Source organism: Bombyx mandarina, chromosome 18, assembly GCF_030267445.1.
Source record: "Bombyx mandarina strain Sakado chromosome 18, ASM3026744v2".
Taxonomy (NCBI): domain Eukaryota; kingdom Metazoa; phylum Arthropoda; class Insecta; order Lepidoptera; family Bombycidae; genus Bombyx; species Bombyx mandarina.
This window is the reverse complement of record NC_143224.1, coordinates 2,500,288-2,518,921: the sequence shown is the minus strand read 5'-3', so window position 1 is coordinate 2,518,921 and position 18,634 is coordinate 2,500,288. Positions and strand designations below refer to the sequence as shown.

The window sequence follows — 18,634 nt, the reverse complement described above, 5'->3', positions numbered from 1 at the left end:
TCTAAGCAATAAAAAATAAATATAATTTAATGATTCATTTGATTATTCGTGTCTCAGGTGGTGGCTCACTTCGTAAATTCCCTATGGACCGGGAGCATGTCTGTAATCTAGAGCAGTGCTTCTCAACCTTTTTTCGTTTTGTACCCTTTTGTAAAACTTTTGATTTACGAGTAACCCTCTCCTGATAACTCCTATACCATTCATATCGACTCCATTACTAAAATGCGTCTAATTTCTCATGACATTCACATTCACACATTTAGACAGGCGGCATATAGTACTGTATTTCATCAACGCCCGTCCTAGGTACGGAAACGACCAATATTTGGAAATAGGACCCCAGTTTGAGAATCGGTGGTCTTGAGCAATTTGGTCAAGGCGTTCACGAAATATAAACATGTGACAACAACATTCAATCGTTTTTGTAAAGGTAGTAAAAGTACTGGTTCCCCCTTATCTTAAACACTTAAAATCAATCAGCTTGACTAAAAAAAAGCATAATAAACTATAAACTATTATTATATAATCTTTATTAAACTTATGATCGTGGTCTTTCGATTAAATAAAGAGCCAAGAAACATAATTGATGCTACCGGGGCGTACCTAAAAATACATTACCTACCCTAAAGTTTCGGAACATAGATTTCAAAATAAGGTCTAATACAAGTTTACCAAATAAAATACAAATACAAAAAAAGGTTTTTTTTAATTTTAACAAATTAAAACTTTAAAAACTTTAAAATTTTAACAAATTAACAAATAAAAATTAAAACAAATTTTATATTAGCGCATTGTTTTTGAAAGAAATGTGTTGTTATTTGTATTTTGAAGTATTTTTTATTTTTATTGACTGTTACTAGTTGTAGGAGCTTGAGAATCCACGTTCAGCGGCTTCGGTTTATTTTCCCACACTAGTGCACTTTCGCAGATTCTAAACGGTCATTAAGCCGCCCTTAATAATATTACAAGTTTGAAGAAACAGTAAATTAACAAAACAAAACACTTTACACAACTTCGATCCTCGCATTCCCGCCAAAATCTCTTTTTTTTAAAGGGATTTTATGACCTGGTAACTAAGAACTTTAAGTTATGTCTTATTTTAATTTATGTTCTTATTTTTATGAAAAATGATAATATGGAGTGAAATGAAGTGAAATGAAATAAAGATGATTAATTTGAGACATTAATCAACTGGGATGAAATTAAATGAAATGAGATGATATGGGATGAAATATCATCATGCACGCCCAGTTAACTTTTACGCTATCGAGAGCGTTAAAAAACACGCACTAAGCACACGGCTTGACAGCGTCACCTTTACATAGCGCTTTAACATCTAACTCTCAGAGTCAGACACAATCATACCTTTACACTGGTTTGAATAGGAGCAGTATAAACCTAGCCAACATTTAATTAATACGTACATTGGTACATGTAAGAAAATAGATTATTAATTAAACAAAAACTCTTCTAGTTTTACATCAGATTTGAGAACGTTCACTGCTAACGTGTATGGACCATCTGTAACGAGAATAAGAGTTAGTAAAATAATTTGTAGCTACGTATGTATATCGAATCAGGAATGTGGCGATTTGCAGGGGAAACGTTATAAAACATATGAGGCCGTCAGCGCAAAAGTGGTCTAACCCACAATTTTTCATAATCATGCTTATAATTATGTATATTGCGAATTTTAAGTTTTGATGTAAAACCGGCCTATCCGTCGTTTCATCCATATATAACAAACATATGGCTTTGTAAACATTATTTTTGCACGTATTGTTTTTTTGCATACTCAAATTCAAATTCATGAAAACTTAAACTTCATTGCTCCATAATAACTATGATAAGCTTAGGCCACTTTTGCGCTGACAGCCTCATATAGCTCGAAGGATTGCGAGGTTAAAGTGGCAGTGGGAAGGCACACTGCTCTAAATACAAAAGGTCGCTGGGACTAGCTTCCACACCAAAACATGAGGTCGAAGACTTAACTTGTGTTGGAAATAGTTAATTTTTAAAGATTCCCCTTTTCACCACATTGCTCCCAAAAAAATTGATGTGGTCTAAACAAAAACCAAGCAAGTACCAAACAAGTACCAAAATAAGGATGCTACTATAAGAATACAAGAAGTCACCTACCAACATTGAACCATTTGTTTCTTGGGTATCCAGTCTCTTCTCTTGAAGACACTATAGCTTCCCGCAGGGCTAGTGCGACGCAAATGGACAAGCACGTCGGAGGCTCAGCAACAGCTGTCATCATAGAAGAACAATGTGCAGAAATAAATGAGATAGATTTGTATATTGTTATGGCTTCCAAGTTTTTAACACCTGTAGAGCTACCAAGTCTTATTTTTCTCCACCTTATCCCACTATTATAGGTGGGGTCGGCACAGCGAATTTATCGATTCCATTCTCTTCTATTAGCCTTCATCTCAACACTCACTCCTCTCTCTCTCTCTCTCTCATATCGTCATTCACACACTCCATCCATGTCTTCGTCGGTCAACCTCTTCCCCCTCTAGAGCTACCAAGTAATTGGCCAAAACAGTATCATATTTTTAACAATTTAAAACGATGTTAACCGACCGGCTGAGTCAAAGGCTATTGAACAAAAACGTTAAGTTATGAAGGCGTGGCTATTTGCATTAAGTAATAGTGAGGTTTGCCGAATCTAGAGTAAAAGCTACTCTAGATTCGGTCGTGGATGTTTTAAGTCGACTTAATGAATCATCGAAGAATAGGGAGCAGCGTTTTACGATCGCCAACTGGCATTTATTAGTGGTAGTGCGTATTATAAACACGCACTGGTGGATACTAATATCCTACCTACTTCTGTTGCAAAGTTGAAGATTGGGACAATCTTGAAACGTCGACCTCATGTCTCAGAGGTGGCCATATTTACGATGTGCCTTGAGCTGGCTCACTAAGCAATATATTTATATAAATATATCGAAGAACTAAATTCATATTTAAAAAGACCATCTATTTATATGCAAACTGAAAGACATTATCCAAATTCACGATCCAATTCTTTCAATTTTGTTTTGTGACGTGCTCTTGGGTAGTAACGATAAAGAATTGGAAACGCACCTCTTGCTCCAAGGGTGCCGATTGGGTTGTAAGAGTTCCTCCTGAATTGAATTCTAAAGTCTATCGGGATATCCTTAGTCAGAGGCACCTTATAGTACCAAGTTCGGTCGGTGAGCAGCTCTCCAGTTTTCTGATCATATATCAACTCTTCGTGAGTCCAATAACCGACGCCCATCATGAATGCTCCTTCCACCTGCACAAGACTTTACGTTTGAATTCACGTTACGTACACTTAAAGGTTGTAGCTATCTGATAACAAATATTATATTGATTTTAGTAAAATCACCTGAATTAAAGAGGGATATATTTTCCAGCTGAGTAGAATTAGTCTGTTTATGAACGTCAATCTGCAAGTCAGCTTACTATCACACCTTCCGCCAGCGGAGTAGAGTTCATCCATAATACCTGGAATGCCTTTTTTGCTACGTACCATCCGGCTTTGGAATGAACTCCCCTCCACGGTATTTCCCGAGCGCTATGACATGTAATTCTTCAACCGAGGCTTGTGGAGAGTACTTAACGGTAGGCAGCGTCTTAGCTCTGCCTCTGGCATTGCTGATGTCCACGGGCGATGGTAACCACTCACCATAAGGTGGGCCGTATAATCTTCTGCCTACATAGGCAATAAAAAAAACTCTTTAAAGCTGTTTCATCATTATTACCACTGTCTAAATTGTCTAATAAAAAGCTGTGATGAACTATATTTATCCATGGTTAAATAAAATTACTTACCTGTCCAACATCTAATTCCGGATTGATACTGGTCCCTACATCTTCAATGATATCAACTCTCAGTATCTCATGTTCTCCCGTTATGACGTCCAGCTCTACCTCAGCGACGGCTGCTCCAGCGCATCTGTACGGATCTTGATCGTTTGGCGTCACGCGGTAACTGGTTTGCAGATTGATGCCTCTATTGAACGCGGCTTCGATAAGTATTTCCCAGGTCGGGTCATTTAGGGCCTCCCGAACAACTGACAAGCGGTCGAGAAGAATTTGGCAGCATTTAATAGCACCGAAGCAGACGGATTGCGTGGTTCTGCTGCCTCCAGTCGTGAAGTTGTTAGGGTTCGTAGCGACAGTCGGAGGTTTACATATTACCTTATCAGTGGATATTTTCAGCGTGTAAGCGACTGCCTGGATGACTTTTGTATTGATCCCTTGTCCTATTTCAATACCGCCATGTGTGACCACGACCGTGCCGTCTCCGTGGTACACAGACAACAAAACGTGATAGTCTACGACCGAAGAAGCCGGCCAGTTCATCATAGCTAATCTCAGACCTCGTTTCTTCCATCTATTCTCCTTGTTAAATTTCTCGACTTCTTCTTTGCGTTTGTAGTATTCGCTATCTCGCAGGAGTGTTTGAACGACTTCAGCTACTTCTGTATACTGAGGATCAAGATTATTGAGACGAACTTCGATCGGATCACGTTCCAGTTCGTACGATATCCGTTCCATTAAATATTCAGCCATGGATATGGCTTCCAGGGAACCTGAATATACAAACAGCTTAAATTCTTTTCGACTCGTTCTAATTTATAATTAGATTGGTGAAACGTGTGTCATTTGTGACCAGTTCTTAAAGGCACCCTATAACCTTGACAATGTTTTTATCGGATAAATGGTTTGCCGAATTTGCCCACTACCATTCCAACGCAAATGCTGATTAGCATTGAAATAAGTGGAAGTACCGAAGTCCATGGACATCACAACATGAATGCCGCCACCCACCTTTTATAAGGACTATCTCGCCTTTCACGCGGGACTGCTTCGCAGCAGAAATGACGTGGCAGGGTCATCAAACCAGTTGAACCAGATAGTGACATTGCCTAGAATTGAGACCCTTTTTATTTGAAATTTATGATGAAAAAAAAGATGAAATACCTGGTGCTCTCGCATAAATATTCGACGCGGTATCAGTAACGACATTGAACAACTTGGACTGCCATCTTCTGTTATCGTAGCAGTTCTTGACCCCCCCGATAAGGAAAGGCATAACGGCGTCCGACACGGTGTAGCCGTTATCTTCGTATATCTGGTACTCCATATACTGGATTTCACCGGAATCACTGAGTCCAACCTGTAATGGGAGCTTTTATAATGAGGATTTTTTGGCAATAATGACCTTCGAAGGGTGGCGAACAAGGAGAAGAACCGAAGATCGGGCTTAGTGGTGTGGATTGGGAGAGGTATTTGTCCAACAGTAGACGACTGTAGGCTGATGATGATGAGGCTTTTATGTTAGAAAAATCTTCAAGGGTCAAATTAGAGACATATCTGCACAACCTCTCAAACAATAGACTTAGAACTGTCAACTGAAGGGATTAACTGATGCCACACTCTATAATTACGAAATATCGTTACGATCGTAATGCGACGACAAATCGTAAGGAGTGTGTTGAAAACTTTAGATTAGTTAAGATACCTTTTATTTTTATTGGTTAGACGTCTACACGAACTCTTGATCCAACTTACCGGAGTCCATAGACGTGAACACCGTAAACCACACTTAAGTATATTTCAAAATCAACCATTCCTATTAATAATGAGCACTAATTTACTGGTGGTAAGACGTCTTGTGAGTCCGCACGGGTAGCTACCACCACCCTGCCTATTTCTGCCGTGAAACAGTAATGCGTTTCGGTTTGAAGGGTGGGGCAGCCGCTGTAGCTATACTGAGACCTTAGAACTCATATCTCAAGATGGGTGGCGGCGTTTACGTTATAGATGTCTATGGGCTCCGGTAACCACTAAGCGCCAGGTAGGCTGTGAGCTCGTCCACACATCTACGCAATAAAATAAAAATAAAACACATTACAATTTCTTGTCTTCGCGCCATCTCCAGAATCTAAAGTATTAGATAGAACCTCTCTATCGTGCAAGCTACAAGATAAATCCTGCGCGGTCCCGATATAAATACTAGTAATACTAATAGTTCTACTAATAGTATTAGTAGTAGTAGTAGTACTACTACTACTACTACTACTACTACTACTACTAGCAGTACTGGCTACTAGTATTAGTACTAGTACTAGTAACTAGTATTATAATTTTAGGGGGCTCTAATCAAATTGTTATTAATTCAGGCACTCCAAATATTGTAGGTGTGTGTTCCATAAAAAAACAAACCTCAAAATCTCTCTGACTGGGCAGTCGTTTCCCGATCACTCTGAGGTTAGCTTGAATGCTCATCACGAAGCGACACGGCCTATCCATGAGGTGAGTGACCAAGGCGCATGCGCAGGCCACGTGAGACGCGCGCGATATCTTAGCCCCGTACCCGCCTCCACATCTAGGTACTGTCAGATTAATCCTGAAATTATTTTGAAACTAAACTAAATATCACAAAAAAAAAATTATAATATTATTATTTTTTATTGCTTAGATGGGCGCACGAGCTCACAGCCCACCTGGTGCTAAGTGGTTACTGGAGCCCATAGACATCTACAACGTAAATGTCGCCACCGAACTTGAGAAATAAGTTCTAAGGTCTCAGTATAGTTACAACGGCTACCGCAATCTTCAAATCGAAACGCGTTACTGCTTCACGGCAGAATTATTGTGAATGAATGTAGCGAATAATTTACGAAATAGGCAGGTAATAAGGCCACATCTCTGGAAAGATCCAGACTGAACATTAATCTGAATTTCGATTAGTCGATCTTTCAGAAAAATCGATCTCAACTTTGATCGGACAAAAGATTGAATGACTAGTATAAGAAACGAAAATGCTAACTAACAAAACTATCGTTATTTTTGTGTTCTTATTTTGCTAATCATAGATTTAAACTATAATAACATATTTTGTGAGTTGAAATAAAATCTCAACATTTAACTACTCTAAATAGTTAATGGAAGTCGCAGACTTTTTTCTTTATTACGATTTCTTATTATGTTCTATTACCGATTGGACCCTCAACAGCTGTCAAAATTATCCCTTCAAGAAAAATTAGATCGCTTGTAAGATCGATTCATGCGAAATCGATTTCAATCGCGAATCGTTTTTATGGGTTTCGATTCATCACCATGTAAACAATTAATGGTTTTCAAAACATCAGGCATCCTTACTTAACATGGCTCAAATTTTTTCTCCGCTTTGTTGGTAACAAGGTTTGTGTTGGGATCATCTCAAATTATAGTTCCCTATAGATAGTTCCCTTGTACCCAATATTCAACTCTACCTGTTTTGCTCTATGTTTAAGCTCTCCGAAATACCGATGTGAACTGAATCTGTCCATTGCGTTGCCACAAATACATCCAATCCGTCTTCGCTTGGTCTCGTAACGCACGATAGGTTCTCCATGTGAAAGTGGTATTGGCCTAAAATAGTGTCTGAGCCTTTGAGGACCCTCTGCACATTCGTTCCCCTGTCTCTAGGAGGGATTATTATGAAAAGTTTGACTCGACTTGGGTCTTTTGCTCTAGCATCGTGAATAGTTAGTATGGGCTTTCTGTCCACTTTGTATTTGACATGTACGAGTAGGGCTGCTCTGTTTGCCAGCTGTTCAGTTTCAGCCACGATCAGACCTATGGCTTGATCGTAATATTTTATCGTTTTTTCTGCGAATATCTCTTCGGGGAACAGTTGAGTCGGTACTCGTTGGGATAAGAAATTATTCTTGCCCGGTATGTCTTTCGCTGAAAAGAATGCTAGCACGCCTGGAATTTTCTGAAAAAAAGATGGTTTTTTTTTCAAACACTGTATTACTCCCCTAATTTTCAAAATGTTGGTGGAAGAATTCGTGCCAAAATATCTAAGTACAAACAAAACGAAAACCCCCAAGATAGGCTTATGTTTAATCGACATATTCACAACTTATCGCGTAGGACTCGTTGTGACTTGACGTTGTATTAAGAAATCACGGTAGGCTGCGGCTTGGCTGAGGCTTGGCTACGATAGGCAGTGGCTTGGCTCTGTCCCTGGTATTACTAAAGTCTATGGCCAACCTTAACAACTCACCAACAGGTGGGTCGCATGATCGTCTGCCCAGAAGGGCAATAAAAAAAATCAAATTTGAAAAAAGAATACATAATAAGTAAGGTGGATTCAATTAGTCAAAAATCTCTTATATTTCCATTAAAACAGATTTTCCGGGTATGGAATTGCAATGCAAAAATGTTTCAGATTTTGAATGTTTCAGATCAGAAAAACTTACAAGAGCTGGTGTGGGATCGATTTCTACTATCTCCCCGGTTCCGACATCAGACGTCACAAACGCACAGTATACTTCAGCCGTCTGCTTCGGTAAGTCATTCACGTATTGAGCTTCTCCCGCACATTGCACGAGAGCATCGACCTTCGGCATTGGTTCAGTCAGTGGCCAGATTATGGGATTCGTATCGTAAACTTCTGAGCCTTTCGATAGTGGACGAGTTTTCCGAAAATCTCTGGCTCCTGAGCGGTAACGAGGGTTTATCTTTTTCTTCGGAATAAGATTTAACAGTCCCTATACACAGAAACAAAGCAACAGTAAAAAAAAGTGTATTTAGTAAGAGCGTTAATTTTTTTTACATTGCATTTGCCTACTGAATCCTTATCGTATATGACTGTAATTATGAACCTTCGAGCCGAATTTCAACTGCTCAATCTTTTACTCTCATCCTCATCATCACTAACAATAATACTAGCTATAACAACCGTTTAAGAAATAAAATTTTGTCTTATTGCAACTCACTTTGTAAAACAAACCCAGGGCCAGCTTCTTTCTAAATTCGGGACTCATTTCTCCCGGAATTTCATCCACAATTAATTCCCCTTTCAATACCATCAGAGCGTGCTGCAGAACTTCATTGGTAAACACGTCTTTCCCTCTAAGGTACTTCTCAGTTTGCTTAGCGTGAACGAAATGTGCTGACAAACCGCCAATCACTATTCGAGCCGAATCGATTACACCTTTATTTTTTGCATTAAATTCATAAAGAAAACCGGTGTTCACTTGCGCATGAGCATTCTGGGCTCTTGGCATAATCTGAGAAAGGTAACATGTCATTTAGAATTTGTACTGTTTAGTCCTGCCGATGCACTTCAGAGCTTAATTAAACATTGAATAATATCTTAATCTAATAGTTTACTATGATAATTTACATATCAGGCTACTAATTAGATCATACAGATGGGCAACCCCGGTCATTTAGAGGTACGATTAAAGATAGACCAACGCTCTGTTCGTAGTAATATTTATGCTGATCATTTCTCATGCTTAATTCTCTCTTTTACTTTGGTTTTAAGGACTAGAGAAATAGTCCGAATCTTCGACCTTTAGATATTTTGTCTGATGCAATTTTAAACTCTCCCCCTAATTAATGCTAAAAGTACCAAACTTGGTAAAATCATGATGGTACGTGTTTTTACTGCGAAGCAACCGCCACAATACGTTCCGGCTTGAAGAGAATGGAAACTGTTGTTTCAATACTATCCAAACTCTCTTAAGACTGCAGCATTCAAGTGGGTGGCAAATGACATAAATGGACAGTAACCCGGTAACAGTTAGCCTCAGGCCGGTCGCGTGCTTATCTGCCTACCATCGATAATAAAGGAAAATAATCTCTACCATCTCGTGCGCTTTTCCATTCATATAAAGACAGTAAATTATACCTTGAACGAAACAAACTTGTATCGATGCGAAAACGGCGGAATTCTAATTTGATAAATAACTCTACCGGTCATGTCCATTGACAAGAAATCGTCTGGAGTCACTTCAGTGGATTCCGTTTTGTGAACTGAAATAACATAATATAATTCAGTTAATCAGTTAAAAACGATCACCCGGATGCATCGGCCCTATGAAGAGACGCCATTCGTTAATGAATCGAAAACAAACCTATCACCATGGTGGCTCCGATGGTTTCAAGCAACAAGAATATATCTGAAGAAAACGTTAGCTGCCTGTGTTTCACCATTAAATTCCCAGCGATAGTTCCAACCTGTAAAGACAATAATTTATTAATAATGGTCTTGTGCACGTAGATGTCTATTGCCGCATTGGTCGGTTTTCGTTTTCCAATAATTATTTTTTTGCTTCGATGGCTGGTCGAGTTCACGGACCATCTGCTGGTAAGTAGGTATAACGGCTACTCCATCCTTCAAACTGAAACGCTTCACGACAGAAATAGGCAGGGTGGTGGTACCTACCCGTGCGGGCTCACAAGACGCACTATCACCAATAAAAGAAATTGTGGTGGTATTAACGTGTTCTTCAAACGAGGCTTGTGGAGAGTATTAAGCTGTAGGCAGCGGCTTGGCCGTAAACATTTGGGAATGGGAAGGTGCTTGTAATCGTCCTTTTTGGCCTTGGATATAGAGAGTTTGTTTGTTGTTGTTAAGAAGTGAAAACTTCTTTGGTATCTTATCGATAAAACGGGATATGGCACTCAAAAACATTGCATCTATAGGATTTAGTTTATGCGCGTTCAGACTAGTTATTTTTCATTTAATATTCAACTAGGTGCGCCCGCGGCTTCGCCCGTAACAAAATACAATTTTATATTAAAACATAACAGACTTAAGACGATCGAGAAAGCTAAGTACGTAAATTTTAGGTGAACATACGCACACACATACTTTTCATACTTATCTTACATATCTTTTCATACTTCAAGTTCTTTTTTCTTATTTAAAATTGGTTCACCGCTTTTTTTTTATTGCTTAGATGGGTGGACGAGCTCACAGCCTGATGTTAAGTGGTTGCTGGAGCCCATAGATATCTACAACGTAAATGCGCCACACATCTTGAGATATAAGTTCTATGGTCTCAGTATAGTTACAACGGCTGCCCCACCCACCCTTCAACCCGAAACGCATTACTTCACGGCAAAGATAGGCTAAATAGGAATCATCTTTTACAATTCAAGGTTTCATGAGCGATAAACATATTGTTTCACCAGGCGGACAGCACCGATCGTCGTAACACAAACAGTCGGTCTACCCGAAGTCCACCTGATAAGTCCTACCTTCATCCACGAGGTGCTCCACTAGTCTAGAGGGCTAATCGAGAAGTTTTTTTTTTATTTTTTTTATTGCCTGGATCTGTGGACGAGCTCACAGCCCACCTGGTGTTATGTGGTTACTGGAACCCATAGACATCTACAACGTAAATGCGCCACCCACCTTGAGATATGAGTTGTAAGGACTCAGTTTAATTACAACGGCTGCCCCACCCTTCAAACCGAAACGCGTTACTGATTCACGGCAGAAATAGGCGGGGTGGTGGTACCTACCCGTGCGGACTCATTAGAGGTCCTACCACCAGTAAAGTACAACCTTGAATCGTCCTGATTGCTGCCTTCTAGCTAGAATACTCATAAAATAATATGTTCATTATGAAACTTAATTAAATTGAACCTTACATTTCTAACTGGAATATGTGCAACAAGATCCAGATGCTCATAAAGCTTGATCAGATATGAGAACTCTTCGTTTTCGCGTGAAATGTTCTTGAACAACTCCATTAGGTCGGTCAGTGTCATGCCGGCTCCGACCACTAAATTCTGATCCGTGTAATATTCCCTTAGTGCTTTTATAGGACTTATGTCTATTAGCACACGCGGGTAAACCAGGATTGGTGCTGCTCCTAAAATCAACACGGAGAAGACAAACGAATTAATGCTTCTAATGCTCGCGTTAGAGAAAGACCGAAATATTTCGGACAGTCACGTCGTATAATAGCGCCCAGGCATTATTAGATACGCACTGCCTCAAACTGAATCATCCCATGGGAACCACACAGGAACCTTCGGTACATAATAATGTGCTTTCAGACAAACAAAAAACATTTTTTTACTAATTCTGTTTCTTGTTCTTTAAAAATTTTCCGATATAACATCTACTAAATTGTATAATTGTTAACTAAACTTTAGGACATCGCTTAAAAACAAAAAGACATTCTTACCTCTACCAGTATTGCCATTTACTAGCATATAAGACTCGTAGCCTTCTTCATCCAAAACTTGAAATATTTCACTAATTTCATTAACTCTGTACCACGTATGGCCATCTTTGGTATGTATTTTCTTCATTTGATCATCATTTTTATCTATAACGCACCAGCTTCCATCAATCACATCACACTTGCCTTTACAGTTTTCTTTACAATTCTTTTTGCATAAAGATACATCTTCTATATCTAGTAATGGATGTGGTTTCGGGGCATCTTTGGCGAAGCTTTTAAAGGCGTCCAAGATCGGTCGCGAGCCTGTGCATCTACAAGTGTTACTTCCAAATGAATTTTCTATCTCGTATTGAGTAAGATCATAATGATTTGATTCCAACAAACTGAAATTTAAAGGCCATTTTAGTTGCGTATCTTTAAGATTTGATCAATGATATTCCAGTTTCCCTAACCTGTACATGCTCATCACGAATCCAGGACTGCAATATCCGCACTGAGTCCCGTTATACTCAGCCAGGGTTCTCTGGACGGGGTGGTACCCCTTCCCCCTGCTTCCTATGCCTTCGATTGTCGTCACCTCCCAGTCTTGACATGACCTAACCAGTACTAAGCACTGAAACAAATACTTCTTAAGTATTCAATGTTTTCGAAACTACCGATAATAATGGAGAGAGGAACCTATTAAGTATTGCAAAGAAAATATGTTTGTGAAAAAATTATGAATAATTGTGACGGTATTCGCCAACACAATTTAATATTAAAATAGGACAAGCGTCCGTGCCTCAATATTTTAAAGTCAAATTTGATGTCAAAACGAAATATAAAATCCAAACCACACGGGGAAGAATGGAAAGAAGAATCATGGGCTTAAAACAAGGTGAAATGTACGGATATCCGCCAGAAAACGAAAATAGCATATGCTTTAACATTCTCGCTACACAGGAAATGGAAATGGGCAGACCATCTGGCTAGATACAATAGATGGACAAAAAGATCGGTCGTATGGACAGGTCCACGAGGAAAGAGAGCGAGAGGTCGTCCGTAAGTCAGGTGGGTAGACGAAATTGTAACAGTGGTTGGTAAAGATTGGCTGAACACCTTTTTTTTTCAGCCTAACCTTAACAAGTAAGTGAGCTCACGGGGCTCAAACCTGACGGCGTTGCTAACATGAACCCTAAGAAGGGCCGTGCTTCGCAGAATCTACCACGGAATCGGAAACGCGACCCACTAAGAAGATCCGCCGAGAAATTCAGTGGGCTGTATCCGTGGGTTAATTTACTCGTCGAGCTCTTCGTCGCAAGCGACGGGTTCGACGAGAACGATGACCGGTGCTTGAGGTACCTAAAAGCACCGTTAGTGGATCGGGAGGATCCGGAATGACGTGTGACTGAACACCATCAAAGATAGAAAGAAGTGGTGCATCTTAGAGGAGGCTTTTACCGGAAGGGTGTACAGAAATAAATAATAATCAATAATAAACTAATATAAGAAACCAATTTTTAACCAATCAATGTATGTTCAAATTATGTTTCTTTATTGCATGTTAAATTCTAATTAAGTTGTCAGTTAATTATCAATTATTATTATTGTTAACATAAACCAAACGGCAAATAACTTTGTAGCGGGGGTATCGTGAACTCGCGCCACACATACTACACTCATGTTTATTTTGCCGCGAATTATATTATGCCTATGCCTATTGTAGAGCATGACGTGAGCGTGATATACGATGCGAATGAGGAGATATCGAATTCATGTTTCAAAATGGATGACGGCATTTTTCTATATCAAACGTGTCCAGTAATCAGTGTGGGTCGTTAGAGGTTGAATTATACACGACTATTGTTGCTAGTTTCTTCTTCTTTTTCATGCCCTCATCCCGTTGTCTTGGAAGCATGTGCCTTTTTTCACCCACCCACCATTTCTCGCATAGCCTCTTTCACATTCAAGTGCTTTAGAACGTCCATGCTGCTGTCGCTAGGCTCAACAGTCGTTATTAATTTAAGGAACGTTATTACATTAACGTTATTGTACTTATTGGGCCACGCTAACACAGAATTTCGTAACAATTGCTTTAAAACGTTTTCACTTCGCTATACAATAATCAGTGACTGTTGATTTGATAATTATTTTAATCACACGATGTGGTGGTAATTTTTTTTTTGTTAAATTACTGTTGTATGATTAACAGACTACTTATTGATACAAATGGTTAGACATCCCGGTTTCCAAAAGCGGTTACCGGAGTAGTAGCTGCAGATATATCACCATCTGCTGCACCTTCGAGTTATGGCATCAATTGGGAATGAACTGCTGCGGAAGGAACTGAAGAACTCGCCTTGTGATGGCGGCAGAGTGGTGCATTAGGGGCAAAATGAGACGCTTCGCGTTAAAAAGGTAATTTTGCTTATTAAGACCTGCTAATGGCCCCTCAGTAGTCGAAATCCGACTATAATTAATTGAAACTATAAGTTTGTGCTCTATTATGATTCTATTATCAAAAACTCTTAAACTTCTATAATCACAGATTCGCCAAGACGACACTTTAGACAAATATTAATAAAGGCAAACAATGATTAATCTACTCTCAATTTGACCACAGACTTTAAGCAATAAGATTAGTTTGACAATAAACAAATAGTATGCATGCGTGTATCAAATACATGGTAGTGTGTGTAATGTTTTTTTATTGATTTTAATGTATTTTTATGCATAAATAAAAAAATATAGATAAAATAAATAAATATTAACACTCTGCACTTCTTTTCTATATTCTCTATAAGTGTAGGAAATTTCATACTTTTCCGTCCGCGCAATTTTCGTAGAAAGAGGTACAAAGTTTTTGCTTCACGTATTAATATATAGATTTTACCTGATCATCTTCTAATGGTCTCCTTAGAGTAAAATACTTATAGTGCTAGTACCGAGATCAAGAATAAATTACCGAGTTAACGGAGAATTTCATTTTTTTGCCGTTTCGGTCTGCGGTGACCGCCACAACACAAGATCCGCAGCCTCCCTCTTTGCACATGTACTTCGTTCCCCGCAAATCGAGGTGGTTCCTGATGTAATCGTTCAAGGATGTGTCGGCCTCTATTTCTGGTCCAACTGAGAAACAAAAGTAGTCATCGCAACCGGCAGCCAATGTAACCGTTGTAACCATACTGAGACCTCAGAAATTATATCTTAAGGTGGGTGGCGCTTTTACGTTGTAGATGTCTATGGGCTCCAGCAACCACTTAACACCAGGTGGGCTGTGAGCTCGTCCACCTAACTAAGCAATAAAAAAATAAAAATATTTTTTTTTATCTAGAATTATTTTCGAATCTCTGAATAATTATTTCTAGAAGCGTCCTCGAATTGAGAGTATTATTTCAAGCAGTATCAAAGTACAGGTCTTAAGGCAAGCGTATAGCTGCAGTATAAGCAGAATGATAGAACCTTTTTAAATCAATGAATATGTGAGTGAAGAACCTCACGGTTTTCACCGGTATGTTGTAACATAAATACCCCCACTCAACGTGTACACCGGCTACCCCATCCTTCAAACTGGTACGTACATATATACTTCGTGACCCATATAACCAACGAATATGGTGGGCAAGGCCATTAAAATAAAATTTAGAAAGAAAATTGTAGGCGCTTATCATTCTTAAGATGAAAACCCAAGTCAGACAAACTACCAGACCTTAAGATACTGTTAGTTAGTTCTGTGTGAAATGAAACGTAGAAGTAATTTTATAGAAAAATAAACAGTAGGACAGTCAGCATCCAAATTTCGACGAATTACACCTTTTGTCATCCGTGACCACGAAAACTGTAAAGTATTTTAAACATCGGAAATAACGTACTTACAATAAAGAAAGCGAGATTAAACCGTAAAAAGTATTTTAATTTTATATAAATTTTAATTGAATACAGTCAAATCACGTAGACAAGGGAATAATTTTCCATACACATCCAATCGAGCGACCCCATATCACCAAGTGGACATTGAGCAATCAGAAATGTTTAATAAAATTTCAGATTATTAAAGCGCTTTGAGTTAAGCCGAAAAAGGGGTTGTTTATGATAATCTATTAAATAATTAAAACTATCCAAAATTAAAAATAATCCCCATATAACCAAGTGGATATTGAGCAATTAGAAATGTTTAATAAAATTTCAGATTATTAAAACGCTTTTAGTTAAGCCGAAGAAGGGGCTGTTTATGATAATCTATTAAAGAATCAAAACTATCCAAAATTCAAGATAATCTTTGTGCAACTCAACCCGTCACTAAAATATCTGAACACTTATCTCTTACCAGAACATTTGAGTCCGTTAACGCTAAATGTAATTCGATCCATATTTTAGGAGTTTCACGATGCAGTTGCTTTACAAGCAGCGAGCAACTGTGTATCAGCCTGTACAAAGTGATTTCGTAAAGATAAGCCTAATTAAACCGTTTAAATCATGTTTCAGCATTACGCACGCGATAGATACGTGTGCGAATATTCTATGTAAACATTATTTTTCAAAGTACATGATTATACCAGAAGTAGGTAGGATGCAATGGTCAAGATGCAAGGTGGAACGATACTAAATATCCCAGAAAGATATCAAGGCTTAGGCCTTAAGAAGATTGTCCTCAACATTCATGAATGGAGTGGCACTTGAAAAAAGAGTGAGTGGTATAAAAATCCTATACGTTCTATATCGCAAGCTTCGTAATCATGTCACAAATATAGTTAGTATTATAATAGTAGTTTCACAGTTTCAACAGTACAATGTTGTTAATTGAATCTCAATTAAATTTACTCTATTCAATTAGCTGAAGAAGTTATTTTGTAATGATATTTTTTTCAAAAATTTCAACTTTAGATGGCTGTCCTGTAAAAAAAAAAATTAGCTTAAACCAAATAGCCTTTCTCCCCTCGATAAATATTATTTACTAGCTGAGTCTAGTTGAAGCTAGTCTAAAAAAGTAGCCTAAGTTACTGCTTATATCATTAGCTACCTATCAATGAAATTCTCGTCAAAATCCGTCCAGCCGTTCCGGAGATTAGCCGGAACAAACAGAGATACAGAGAAACAGACAGACAGACAGACAAAAATTGTAAAAAATGTTATTTTGGTGTATGTACCGTATATATATATTCATATTGTGCATGTAGTAAAAAGCGGTTATTTCACAACAGACACTCCAATTTTATTAATTTGTATAGAAAAGCAAACTACGAGTATAAATAAGAAATATGTTTACGTCACAGCATGTCTATTTATTCGTAACACTGCTGTTTAGTATATGAATTGTATTTAACGAACGAACCTGAAAGTTGCAACATTTAATTGTTTCTAAGGCCTTCTGAAAAAAAAAACCAAACATTTACGTTTAAGAAATTGTTCTAATGTTGATGGTTCTGTATAAGAATTTCCCGCGAATTATTTTATGTCGTTGAAAAATCAAAGATGTATGCTATCAATTGGTGTCCAGGACCGTTCCTAATGCCATAAGACACGTTAATGGGAAATGCCAAAGCCAAGCTGCTATTTACTTCTAGAAGTTTCTATATGGTTTCGTTAAGTCGTCGAAGTTTCTATAAGTTTCTATATCGTTTCTATATGGTACTTTTTTATTTTTATTGCATAGATGGGTGGACGAGCTCACAGCCCACCTGGTGTTAAGTGGTTGCTGGAGCCCATAGATATTTACAACGTAAATGCGCCACCCACCTTGACATATAAGTTCTAAGGTCTTAAGTATAGTTACAACGGCTGCCTCGCCCTTCAAACCGAAACACATTACTGCTTCACGGCAGAAATACGCAGAGTGGTGGTACCTACCCGCGCGGACTCACAAGAGGTCCTACCACCAGTAGACCACATTTACAGAACTTAACCACCCCACAGTCTTTTAAATATAGATGACGTTTCGGCCGCGCTCCCCAACCCAAAACTGGCACGATGGTCGTCACAGCGAAGACTGCGTGCTGATGGCACGAGGGCAAGCCTAGCGATACTTTCCTGACATTTGGCGATTTTAAAATAAAATGATTCAACATCGTTCATCAAATCTTTTTTCACGTGGATACTTTAAATCAGTCTTTATTCATTCCTAGCTGAAGGTATACTTTTGACCAAAAAAAAAACTGGTAAGAGCCAGGGGCTCAAACAGTATCGGCATATTCACAACGGCTGTCTTGCTTGTTAGGTTACAGAAACATAAATACGCAAGGATTGTTTGATACATTACTGAACCCTATTTAGTGTTACTAATAATTCAGATCTGAACAAGTTGTTGCGGAGTTGTATAAATAATTCATGCCTAGTAGAAATAAAATATGTACATGATGTTATTGTAACTTCTTCGATTTTCATGAGTGGTAGAATTAATTGAAAGTCCTTTTTATGATTTAATTTCGCGTTTAACAATCGGACGTTTGAAAATATTTTACAGTTTTCGCGGTCAACTACGACTAACGTTATTAATCGTCGGCATTTGAATATTGTAATTATTGAATATTTTTCTAATATATATAAAATTTTTTATAATAACTACTTCTGTCAAAATTATATAAAAAATAATTAGGTACTACTAACATTTCCATTTATTTCCACAAAACCGACAGCATAAATGTTTTTATTATTTCAATTATTGATTTAAAAAG

At 38.3% G+C, this 18,634-nt stretch overlaps 1 protein-coding gene across 1 annotated transcript; it reads right to left on the bottom strand.

Annotated features, from left to right (window-relative positions):
* Positions 1–808: 808 nt before the first annotated feature.
* LOC114248223 (uncharacterized) lies at positions 809–15,085 on the bottom strand. Its single transcript, XM_028181397.2, has 15 exons — positions 14,929–15,085; positions 12,437–12,597; positions 11,985–12,367; positions 11,443–11,666; positions 9,918–10,020; positions 9,692–9,816; positions 8,772–9,065; positions 8,253–8,543; positions 7,278–7,765; positions 6,226–6,409; positions 4,981–5,176; positions 3,826–4,589; positions 3,094–3,286; positions 2,140–2,253; positions 809–1,521 (listed from the first exon to the last, which is right to left on the bottom strand). Exons 1-15 carry the CDS (start codon positions 15,013–15,015, stop codon positions 1,451–1,453), a joined length of 3,678 nt encoding a protein of 1,225 aa, XP_028037198.2. The 5' UTR covers positions 15,016–15,085; the 3' UTR covers positions 809–1,450.
* Between the last annotated feature and the right edge of the window lie 3,549 nt (positions 15,086–18,634).

What these genes read in the sequence shown, in the direction of transcription:
- LOC114248223 (XM_028181397.2), bottom strand. Translation starts at nt 15,015, where the DNA reads ATGTGCAAAGAGGGAGGCTGCGGATCTTGTGTTGTGGCGGTCACCGCA. An exon ending in TTCGTGATGAGCATGTACAG is followed by an intron (nt 12,368 to 12,436) that starts GTTAGGGAAACT and finishes TTTAAATTTCAG; the next exon opens with TTTGTTGGAATCAAATCATT. An exon ending in CGGCACCCTTGGAGCAAGAG is followed by an intron (nt 2,254 to 3,093) that starts GTGCGTTTCCAA and finishes CTATGATGACAG; the next exon opens with CTGTTGCTGAGCCTCCGACG.